Source organism: Aplysia californica, unplaced genomic scaffold, assembly GCF_000002075.1.
Source record: "Aplysia californica isolate F4 #8 unplaced genomic scaffold, AplCal3.0 scaffold00456, whole genome shotgun sequence".
NCBI lineage: Eukaryota > Metazoa > Mollusca > Gastropoda > Aplysiida > Aplysiidae > Aplysia > Aplysia californica.
Genome location: NW_004797726.1, coordinates 58,369 through 70,928, shown reverse-complemented (window position 1 = coordinate 70,928; position 12,560 = coordinate 58,369). Strand labels below are relative to the sequence as shown.

Here is a 12,560-nt window from a genome sequence, read left to right as displayed (position 1 = left end):
AGAGAGAGAGAGAGAGAGAGAGAGAGAGAGAGAGAGAGAGAGACAGAGAGACAGAGAAAGAGACAGAGAGGCAGAGCGATAGAGAGACATGAAGATATATGCTGAGACATACAATTCTTATGACATCCACCTGGATGAAGTGAAGAAAATTCAAGTAAAGAGCCTTTCCCAAAGACACAATATTGATCTAACAGCCACCCATCGAAAACAATTGCCTGTACAAACCACCGCTCCCCACTTACCCTCTTGAGTTTTTAAAATATCGTAATAATGCCACTACGCAAGACATCAACCTGCATAAAACAACCCCTTTTCCCCTCAAAATGGATGAGTTTTTTTTTTTAGTAAGAGTTTTATGGCATTTGCAACACAATAAGGTCATAGAAGTGCTGAAGATTTGAGGTGTTATAAGACAGTAAAAAAACACAAAAAATGCAGGAGGAGAGATAAGGACGATAAGATGTTTGATAGGAAAGAAGGAGCAAGACCACATCCGCCAACCACCCACTGCAAGAGAGTAACACACACAAAAAAGCAGGTGGAGAGATCAGGACGAATAGATGTTTGATAAAAAAAAGAAGGAGCTGACCACACTAGAGCATCTGCCACCCACCCACAACGGATGAGCATTAATTTTTTCGAAAATTTCAACAACACTCACACATGATGTCGATCTCTTTCGTCTTGGCCTCGCTCTGGTCTCTGGTGGTGTCCACTTTGTTGTGAGCCCCTAGGGCGCTGGTGGCCGGTGACATCTCCGCACTCAGGCTTGAGTTGCTCTTGTCCTGGTCAAAGGCCGGGTTTGTGAAGGCCAGCTTGCCCCCGTTGGTGGCCCCATTGTCTTGACCATTGAGGGAGTCCTCATCGTCGTAAGCGTTGTCGCCCACTCTGAGGCAAATAAGAAGAAATATCATGTGAGGCATCTTGGTGAAATACGCCGCTCGTCAAAATAATGAAATCGAAGATACCAGCATTTTTCAGGGGTTTGGCAATTTTTGTCGAATTTTCATTTTTTAGCCTAAGCCTATCCTTAATTCGTGTTTTACTATCGTATCCATACGACCTGGGAAACTCTGTGCCACCACTTTCCAAAGAGGAAATTTACTTGCTAATCTGATCTGTATGCTTTGCATAGCAGTCTGTCAAAATGATTTTTGGAGAAATACTGAAAGTTTCAAAGAGATCTTCGTACTAGAAATATTCTAAAATGTGAAGAATACAACCCCAGGGGTACAAAAATGACCCCAGGGCGTACGGATTGGGTTAACACCTTTCATGTCCTTTTCAAAACACATTTATGTGTGGATTTACTGAAAAACATTGATTTAAGGCAAAGAAAGTGTAAATTTTCAGTTTTCAAGGACTGTCAAACTATGGAAGTCACCAAACTTTGGCGGCCATGTACTCACTAATTTTATCTCTAAAACCAGGTGACCCCCACCTCCTTCAATCATAATTATCTCAACCTCTATTCAAGATAGTTGGGTATTTTATTTTCATTAAAATATAGACAAATGAACAAACTTTTAACACTTTGAAATGATACCAATAACTCCACATGCCCCCAAATTGATACCATAACATTGTGACACATATTTATACTGTTAGATAAAAATAATAATAACAATAACAACAACAATGATAATAATAATAATAATAATAATAATAATAATAATAATAATAATAATAATAGTAATACATCACTAACCCATATAGTATTCAAAACTAAACTTCCTTTAACCCACAGATGTATTCGAAAATCAAGAAAGGAAACAGACCTAAAAACAACCCCCCCCCCCCCCCCCCCCCTAAAAAAAAAAACCAAACAAAAAAAACAAAACACCAAAAACCCAGGCCCAGCCAACCAAACAAATGAAGAAACAAACAAAAAAACAAAACAAAACAAAACTAAAACAAGAAAACAACAACCTCCCCATCCCCCCCAAAAAAAAAACCAAAAAAAAAAACCCCCCCCCCCCCCGCTCACTTCAAGAAGACTTCCTCCATGGTGGTGGCCGATGTCCCAAAGCTCGTGATGCCCAATTTCTCCTTCTTGCTCTCCAACTCCCGGAACAGAGACGCGAATTTGCTCGACTCGTTGTCCGGCAGCAGGTAGGAAACCTCTCGGTTGATGATGGTCTCCAGCTCCGCACTGGCCACAAACGACTGGATCACGTCGGTCAAGATGTTTATGTCACACTGGTCATCTTTCACCACCACCAGATGATAGCCGGCGCCTGGAGAGTGGACATAATACGTGTCATGAAACGATGGAATCAGGTGCTTATCAACTTTTACTTTTAGATACGACATGTGGAGTTATTGGTATCATCTTAAAGCTTTTTAATTTGTTTTACATATGACGGTATGATGAAAGAAAATACTCATGTGTCTTGAATAGAAGTCGAGATATTTGTGGGTGAAGGAGATGGAAGGAGTTGCACTTTGTCAGAAGTAAAATTTGTGAGAAAATGGCCTCCATAGTTTGGTGACTTTCAAAACTTGACCGTCCATGGAAACTGCAGCTTTCACATTTTATGCCTTAGGTCAAAGTTTTTCAGTAAAATTGACACAGAAATGTGTTTTTAAGTGGACATAGAAGGTGCTAAGTCCATAAAAAATATTGGATAAAAAATTGCCCAACAAGTGAAAAAATGTCAGTTTCTTCAATTTCATAATTTTTACAAGTGCTTGATTACATAACACCACCACACATATCGAAATCCCAGAAAAGTAGCTCTTAAATGATCTGTTTTGTTAATTGATTCAACATGGGTCATCCAGATATCTAAATCCCAAAAACGTAACTATTTGGACAGGTTTAATTCCCCCACTCAAACCTACCGTAAAGTTTCTTGAGGAACATAGAACTCCCGCAGCACTTCAAGACACCTTCGGCCATGATGGCGATCCGATCTCCAAGCAGATCCGCCTCGTCCATGTAGTGAGTACTCAGCACAAGTGTCCTGTTCTGCCGAGCCCGCTGGAGGACGTTCCAGGTCTGTCGACGGGCACCAGGGTCCATGCCAGAGGTCGGCTCATCCAGGATCACCACCTGTTATAGTTTTAGTAAGAGTTTTACGGCACTTGCAACACAATAAGGTCATGTAAGTGCCGAAGAATAGATGTGTTGCAAGAGAGTAACGTACACAAAAAAGAAGGAGGAGAGATAAGGATGATTGATGTTTGATAGGAAAGAAGGAGCAACCACACCAGAGCGCCCGCCAACTACCCACTCACTACCTGTGTACCGCACAGTTTTCAAAAAAGTTTTTGTTAGAATTTTACAGTACTTGCAACACAAATAGGTCATATAAAAGCCAAAGATTAGAGGTGTGGCAAGAGAATAATATACAAAGAAAAGATGGAGTAAAGAAGAGGATACTACATGATTGATAGGAAAGAATGAGAAAAACAATTAAATATAAATAGCATTTAGTTTGATTTTCTTGCTTTGTTTTGCAATATGCTTAATTTAACATAATTTGATTATGAGCACAAATGAAAAGTCAGACACAATATGTGGTGTGACATATTTGATAATATATGGAACACTACACAATATTGCAAGGGGGAGGATAGGCTGATATAAATTGTAATGTGTATGAGAAAAATACTTGCTGTGATTTTAACAGAAAAAGACTTAACACCTCACAAATCAAATTCAAACTGGGCTGAGTGGCAACAGATACTAAAATGTCAACACAGGATGAAATGGGCTTATCATAAAAGTACTGGGGGAATTGAATCATTGAGTTATCTTATACACTGTAATAACTTTGATTAATTTTTGTGACAACACTTATTTCACAGCCACCATTGAATTTCAAAGGGCCTTCCCAAGACTTGTTTTGAAAGAAGGAGGATTGTTTGCAACCACGTCCCATTAAAACAATAGCTTGACAGAAACAGCAACGAGTCATCTTAAAAAAAATCACAGATATGAGCAAGGGGGACTACGGAGCTTCAGCTGAAGAATATAGGATCCACGATAATGAAAACCCATCTCAGGAATCTATCAGACAGTCCCATAGACAGTTAGAGAGACCCGCCTAAGATTGTGAAGACTGGAGAAAGCCATCAGGCAGCCTATGTTCCACAAGGGACCAAACAAGGTAAAAGTGGAATAAGAGAGAGCTTTAATTATACGTACCTTAGAGCCACCAATGAGTGCAATTCCAACAGATAGTTTTCTCTTCTGTCCACCAGACAAACTTGAAGATGGTGCGTACATCTTTGCCTCCAGCCCAACCTCTTTTGCAGTCTCGATAACTTCTGCAGTGAGCTTTGGACCTCCTGCTCCCTTCAGCTGTAAAAAACAATAAAACAAAAATGTGAAATTGTAAAGGTTTGACACCCCTTGCAACACTGTCATGTTATTCAAGAGGAAGGACAAGTGATTTTAATGACCATTTTTGACGGGAACGAGCGAAAAAGGAAAAACTACGTCAAGTTCCTTTCCCAAGGACACAACGTTGCGCTGACCTCAGCCTGAAACCCCTAGCCCATAACCTCACAATTATGAGTCAGGTAGCCTAACATAACATTATTATCATTCTTATTATCATAACATTATTCCCACAAAGAAACTGAGAGCGTATAATATGACAAGTGCACCTACGCATCAAAAACCATACAAATGGTGGAGAGGGATAAGTAGGTGCTGTGGTCTCATCTGATCTGTTTTGAAAACTGACTTCAGTGAAAACAATGGAAATAACGAAAAAAAACCCTACCAAAAACTGGCCTCCTTGAGGCTCATTTTCATGTTTACAGTACCATTTTGATGGGGAACTACTAGCTATGTCCTTTGTGAGTCCTAAGATAGATACTAAAAGATAAGATACATTTTCATATTCCAAATGCAGGCACATTGGTTTACTGTTTCACCTCTCTCTCTCTCTCTCTCTCTCTCTCTCTCTCTCTCTCACTCTCTCCCTCTTTCTCTCTCTCTCTCTCTCACACACACAAACACACACACACAAACACACAAACAAATATGCATACATCACACATACTCTCTCACACATCCTCTCTTCCACACACATCTGTAGACACACACATATTATCAAACAACCTTTATTTGCTTAACTTACCCTTGCAAAGAATTCCAAATGTTCGTTGACCGTCATTGTGTCAAACAGGATGTTGTGTTGTGGACAGAGACCCAAACTGCTCCGAACACCATCGATGTTGTCACAAATGTCGTATCCATTTACAACCGCTGTTCCACTGGTTGGAGGGATGAATCCTGAGGAAAAGTGGAAAGATTTCAGTTACGCAAAAGAAAACTGTAGCCTTCTGGGATCAATTGCCTGGGAATTAAAAAATAACCTTAGCAAACCAAAAGCAATTTGTTACTGCTATGTTTTTCTCTTTCCTAGAGCAGATAAGCAGCTGCATAACAAGAAAAGTGTTAGATTGGAACCCACAGGGTAAAAGATCAAGGGGAACACCTCGAGGAACCTGGAGAAGAGTCACGGAAATGGATGAACAGAAAAGTGGGAAGACGACTAGCCCAGGATAGGGAAAGGTGGAGAGTGTTTGTTCATGGCTTATATCTTGACCCAGGGTGAGAAAGGCAATGATGATGATGATGAGAGTAGACAACTTTGGAAAAAGCACTTGCTGTTTGTCATTCCTCATTGGAAGCTGTTCTGTTAGAGAAATAATCATTTCTAATCGTTCATCAAGTTATCAGTTTTCATAATGAAAAGCAGATACTTGTCTTCATAGATGACAGACACAATAAGTCCTCATTATTATTTCTACAATCTGAAAGTCTACACAATACCCTAAGAAAAATGGAGGACTTGTAAAAACAAAGGTGCAGTACGGAAATCAGAATGGCGTCTGTAGTGTAGTGATTCGATGCTTCGCTGTCACATGCAGAAGACATTAAGGTTCGATTCCCGAGTGGGGAGAATTCTAATTGAATATTTCAGACTTTCTGCTGAGATGTTGCATCCCTCTTAGTACTGGGTTGGCCCTGACAGGCAGGGTAGAAAGCAAGCCTCCAACATGATCTATATTGTGTCAATACAGGGGGATAAAAGCTGTTACATTAACTCTTTAAACCCCGTCGAATGCTGGGAGCATCTGGTGGTAATAACTCTGATCCCCATCGGACGCTGGTAGCATCCGACACTAGTGACAACTGCTGGGTTTCATTTTGTGCTAGTTTTCGCTTGTTTTTAAGAACTATTCCTGATTCAAGTTTTTCAGTAATGACCAAGCCTTTGCTTTCGCTATTTCGAAGTTGGAGGCAAGCTTTTGAGATAAAAATGATATACAATGCACCAGGCTTAGGTGACTGTTGAAAAAAACTCAGGGAAACGGTGCAAAAAACTCAAGGTTTAAAGAGTTAAGGAAAAGGTTCCACAAAATCAGTAACTCACCCGTGAGCATAGACATAGTGGTGGTCTTCCCAGCTCCATTGTGGCCTAGAAGGACCGAGATCTGACCTTCAAACATGTTCAAGGACGTTCCAGCCACTGCGACTTTAGGACCGAACCTCTGTTCAGACAACAAGACACGATCCATTAAAGCAAAATTAACTTGTCGCCTATAACTAAAGACTGCAAAAGACAACAAGAGCGATTAAAAATCTATGTATATGTATGTTTGCCATGGTAAACCAAAGTGCCCTTCTGTGACAAATAAAAGTGTAATTTATTTATTTATTTATTTTTAAAATGTTTTACAACATGATTTAGATTATTTAAGAGGCAGAAGCCGAAATAGGTGTCTTTTCAGAGGATACAATGCCTTATCCAGACTGGAATTTGAACTCACAGTTTTACAGTCACAAGTCCAGCAGTTAACTACAAGACTAATGCGTCACCAAGTAAACTTTGCTGATATGTGCTTCCGTGGCAAACTTAATTAGACACATCTCCTAAGAAACACAGTCTTTAACCATTTCAGGACACTGAATAATCATAATTTTTCATCCTTATCCCTCTCCAAACATAAGCAAATTTTTTGTATACTTTTGTGTATGTAGTGACTGAAGGCCCATCATCATCATCCAGTGCCAGATCTGCGACAGACATTGGCGATCATGGTTCTCCATTCATTTCTTTGCTCGGATGCTCTAAAAAAAGCTACCTTACCCTAATCTTTCCCTGTAACTCGTTTGTTTAGGTTCCCCAAGTAGATTGTTCTGGGCCTACCCCTGCCTCATTTGCCTTCAATTTTTGCCAGTGAGAGCAAGATTTTCAAGACCCTTATGTCTATTCAGGTGTCCCAAAAACAGCATTTATCATTTCCTGATTGTTATTAACATTGAGTGTCCCACGTGGGCTTCATCAAGCACTACCTCATTTGATTTCTTTTACTTCCACGATACTCTTAGCAGTCTCCTAAGAAACCACATTTCTAAAGCTTCTATTTTATTTTCACTGTCTTTAGCGGGCCCTAACATCCTTCTAAAAACTCTTCTCTTTTGGACAGATCCAGAGTACAACAAGGATTTCCACTCTAAAATAAACTTACATAATCAAATGCGGGGAGGAGGAGGAGGAAGAGGAGGAGGAGGAGGAGGAGGAGGAGGAGGAGAAGGAGAAGGAGACGAAGAAGAAGAAGAAGAAGAAGAAGAAGAAGAAGAAGAAGATCATCATCGTCATGGTCATCATGATTATACTCTATAATGCTATGAAACTTCAAATACTCAAGTCTCTACCAATTTTCATGTTTATTTTTTTTATTATCATACTTTATCTGATGATGATGATGATGATGATGATGATGATGATGATGATGATGATGATGATGATGATAACAATAACAATCATTTCAGAAACATGCTCACCTTTTTCAAGTTTTTAATTTGAATTCCTGCATTTACTCCAGTGGGTTCCTTTTCAAAGCGTCTGTTCTGGCCATCCTGAGCCTCATAAAGACTACTGTCAGTTGCTGCTCGCCCGGCTCCACACCAATAAGATTTCTGAAATCAGAGAATTCGTAAAAAGAGAACTTTCAGGCAAAAGATGACGGCTATCTTGATGACATGGTAGAAACTATTAGTCATTGACAACATCCTGAAGAACCATGACAAAATAAATCAATAATAACTATTATAACTTATTGCATTTATAAAACCTCCATCCCTATTAAAAAGTGACCATCCCATATCGTTGACTTCTTTTAGCACTACTTCATTTGGTTTCTCTTCCTTTCATAGAAGTGTACTACAGACACAGAGATCTAATGCATGTAGTAGTTTTTAGTTTTAGTAGAGTTTTAAGGCGCTCGCAACTGCATAAGGTCATATGAGCGCCAGAAGATTAGAGGTGTTACAAGAGAGTAACAAACATAAAAAAGAAGAAGCGGAAATAAGGACGATAGATGTTTCATAGGAAAGAAGAAGCAAACCACACCAGAGCCTTTGAGCCCGTGCCCTTTGGCCTAATGCCATGTTCAAGAGGGCCGCTACAGCTGATGGCTGTCTCACTTCTCACTTATTTGTGGACCAAATCTCACTTAATTCCACGTACATGTATATAACAAGCATAGTGTGGATTCTTCTAATACATTTCAGCTGCACCCTCTCCCCTTCCTCTTAACCCTTCCAGCCCCGTGCACGTATATTTTCAGCAGCGCTTGTACCTCCCACTGTCCCAAGAGCGTATATTCCCAGTTGTTGTTGTTGGTTTTTTTTTTGGTTTTTTTTTTGGGGGGGGTTACCGAATTTGCGCATTAAAACAAATTAAAAAAACCTGATCTAACTTTAATTTTCATAATATTTGTTCATTTACCTTTATACACTGTTTTATGTTATTATTGAAACCTCATTACAAAGTACTACATCACGTTTTAGAATGCATGCCTCTTTCTGAAATACTGCTGTATTGGCTGGGACTGGGGTCAGGGAGTGCACAAAAATTGCTGGGGCTGATAGGGTTAAAAGAGGTGGAGGCCTTAGACATTTTGTTTCCAGCTGCAATGTAGAGTATTGTCAATGATAGGGGTGGGAGGAGGTAGAATTAAGTTGCATACCGTAAAACAAAAGTAGGGTGGTTTGGGAACACCAAACTCTCCCGGCCACACATTGTCCAGGTACCAGGTGATGAGCAGATGTATTCCCGTGTCCACTAGCAGCATGATCATACACTCGAGCAGGCTTAAGTTATCATCAACGGTGGCTGGCTTGTGGAAGTTGCCCCAGTGCGCCCCCTCCCCGGTGCCTTCGTAGATCCCGATGACGTTAGCACCTAACGCCATGGCGCAGTTAAAAAGCAGACTAGCAGCCAGTTTTGGTTCTTTGTCCAGTGTCTCGTAACTCGGCGTGATGAAGTAGTAGGGGAAGAAAAATCCAAAGAACAAAATTCCTGATAGGGCTGCTCCAACATTGGCTGTGGAAAAAAAAAGAGGTAAAAAATTAAGAAATTGGCTGATTTAAAAAAACAGTAGGGAAAGAAAGAATGAGGACGTAATGAAGTCACTGGCAGGTAAAAGAAAGAGAGAAAAGTAATGAAGACATTGGTTGGTGAAAGAAAAGTAACAGAAGATCTTACTTATAGCAGTATGCTTGATACAGCTTTTCTGGGGGGGGGTTGACATGAAGGGTAAGACAAAAACAATACAACAATACTTGAGGTGATTCAACGGACAACGGCTGGAACAGAAATAAAGTAAAGTAAAACATCCTCTGGGGAAAGTGGGGATATAACTTTAAAAAGTTTTAGTAAGGTTTTACGGCGCTAGCAACTGCATAAGATTAAATGAGCGCCAAGGGACGGATGTCAACGGAGAAGTCCAAACGAGGAATCAGGCTTACTTTGCTCACCTCTCTTGCCTGAACAGTACAAAATCTGCTTCGACTATCAAGGCATCCCGGAAAAAGCAGTTCACAAGAGAGTGACAAATATGCAAATGAAGAAGAAGAAAAATAACGATAGTAAGGATGAGGAAAGAAAAAGCAGCAGTTCACCCTGTATTGTTGCAGCACAATATGAGCATAACATTGATAAAACAGCCCATTTACGATTCTGAAGTTCATAAGAACATGTTAATATCCCCCTTTGGGAATGATACAGCTTTGCCTGGGCGGTAAACATGAAGGGTTATACAAAAATAATACAACAATACAACAGATGACACAAGGGACAAAGACTGGAAAAGAAATAAAATAAAGTAAAACATCCTCTGGGGAAAAAAAAAGGGGGGGGGGGGGGGGGAGGTAATAACTTTGACCAGAACTCACCCTGGTAAATTTTTACTTATGCACCCACACATGGATGCATTGATTTGAGGGCTAAACTGCCATAGTTTTCACTGCAGAACACACGTATGGCCACTAAAACCCTTGCAAATCAATTGTTTTCAAGTAAATATCAATTAGCCTAATTGCCAAAACATCAAATCATTGTGAAATGCAGGGGGGCATGCCCCCCCCCCCCCCCGCCCTGAAACCCCCCAGATTCTTCCTGAAACCCCCCATATTGTTAAATTTACTATTTTCAAACATCAATAACTCAATAACTATTGATTTGCGACAAAAATTAATACCATATTCGTGTTTAGCATGCAAAATACTACTAGAAAAGAAGTATATGAAACGTGAACATGAGAGCATAAGTAATTATAAAAAACCCTCACCTTTCTGCACAAATGTGCTGACCATGAAACAAAAAGAGATGAGAGCAAAAGCGTAGAAGAGCAGGAACACGAAGAAGAGGCTGGCGTCACTGTTGGCCAGTACAGGCCCCTTGTCCGCCATAATGTCCAGGCCAAAGAGCAGAGCGTAGACAATCATAGCGGGTACCATGTACACCAGGAACGTGATGAACCAGGACAGCCAGTGCACCGACGCCCGCAGACCCATCAGCTTCATGGATTCCTGGCATGGGATAGACGGAAGAAATAATTAGGGGGTTAGGGGGGTTGAATGATTTTTCTAGTTTTAGTAGAGGTTTTACGGCACTCACAACTGCCCTTGACCTTGACCATCAATGATTTATTTATAGAGGCAACAGTCATCCATGTCCAGATGCTGTTTTAGTCTTTTTTTAAAATAGCTCAACTGCATAAAGTCATATGAGCGTGAGAAGATTAGAGGTGTTACACGAGAGTAACAAACATAAAAAATGAATGGGAGATAAGATCGATAGATGTTTGATAGGAAAGAAGGAGCAAACCACACCAGAGCACCTGCCAACCACCCACGGTTGAATGATTGAGTGAATGAATAAAATGATGAAGGAATTAAAGAACAGCTAGGAGCGAGGAAAAAGTTAGAGAATGAATGAATGAAGGAACAAAATGATGAATTAATTAGAGAATCAAACAATGAATGAATTAAAGGATGAGTGAATGAAAGAAAGAAATGATGAACGAATTAAAGAACAAAACAATAAATGAATTAAAGAGTTTGAATAAATAAAGGGAATATGAAAGGCTAAATAGAAAAACAAACAATGAATAAATTAAAAAGTATGAGTTGGCACGAGTTAAATAAAAAGAAGTACACGGACACAATGATGGTAATTTAGTTACATAGCGAAACAGCCTTTGCGTGACATTATAATATAGTTACAGAAATAGCTTTGCCGCAGCATTATACAAATAAAGAAATACACATGTAGCTTTACTGTTTCATTATAACATACGAATTAAATGTGTCACGACACGGTGGAATCCGGCTCTCGTCAATTTTTTGGCATGTAGAGTAATTGGTTTCATTTTAAAGCTTGTTCATTTGTCTTGATTTTGGTAACAGAATTTCCCACCCGTCTTCAATAGAAATCAAAATATTTCGGATTGAAGGAGGTGGTGGTCACCTGATTTTAGAGGTAAAACTAGCAAGAAAATGGCTGCCAAAGTTTGGTGACTTCCAAAGCTTGAAAGTCCTTGAAAACTGCAAATTTGCATTTGATGTGCCTTTAATCAACGTTTTTCAGTAAAATTCACACTGAAATGTGTTTTTAAATAGACATTAAAGGTGTTAAGCCAAAAAAACAACAGATATTCAATAAAAATTGCCGAAACAGCGGAAAAATGCCTGTTTCTTCAATTTCATGATTTTGACGAGCGCGCCTGATTTCACTACGCAGTACCTCAAATAGTGAAATAGCTTAATTGCAACATTATAGAAACAGACAAATTATTCCAAAGAGAAATTATTTATAATAGCTCTTCTTCAAGCTCACCTTCAACTTTTTCTCCTTTTCATAGACCAAATTTTTGGTGTTGACGATGACGCTGAGAATGAAGCTGAGAACGATGAAGAGGGGAAGGTTATTCTGTATCACGCCGATCATCGGATCTTTGAAGTAAGGCGGGTAGGCGATTCGCTGATTCTGCACGTCCATTTTGACCGAGCTGGGGTCCCCACCGGTCATTTCAACCCAGTATTTGGTCAACGCTTCCCCCACCAGCCGCTGCATGTAGATCACTCCACGGCTCATATGCGCTGAAATATGAGGAAAGAGATTTTTAAAAAATTGTAGGCGTTTTTATGCCCCCGTTGACACAATTTAGATCATTTAAGAGGATGGAAACTGGGGTACTGATTGGTCATTTCGTACCAGTATTTGGTTAAAGTTTCCTCTACCAGC

The 12,560-nt window shown here is 39.8% G+C and overlaps 1 protein-coding gene across 1 annotated transcript in view; it reads right to left on the bottom strand.

Moving 5' to 3' along the window:
• The window catches only part of LOC101858051 (ATP-binding cassette sub-family A member 3), a gene marked incomplete in the record, with an annotated part of 59,842 nt that overhangs the window by 14,572 nt on the left and 32,710 nt on the right, over nucleotides 1-12,560 (bottom strand). Inside the window, 10 exon segments of the mRNA XM_013086330.2 lie at nucleotides 662-888; nucleotides 1,988-2,237; nucleotides 2,845-3,055; nucleotides 4,154-4,309; nucleotides 5,097-5,251; nucleotides 6,399-6,516; nucleotides 7,814-7,948; nucleotides 9,001-9,356; nucleotides 10,603-10,843; nucleotides 12,153-12,415. Of these exon segments, the coding sequence (XP_012941784.1) occupies nucleotides 662-888; nucleotides 1,988-2,237; nucleotides 2,845-3,055; nucleotides 4,154-4,309; nucleotides 5,097-5,251; nucleotides 6,399-6,516; nucleotides 7,814-7,948; nucleotides 9,001-9,356; nucleotides 10,603-10,843; nucleotides 12,153-12,415 (2,112 nt within the window).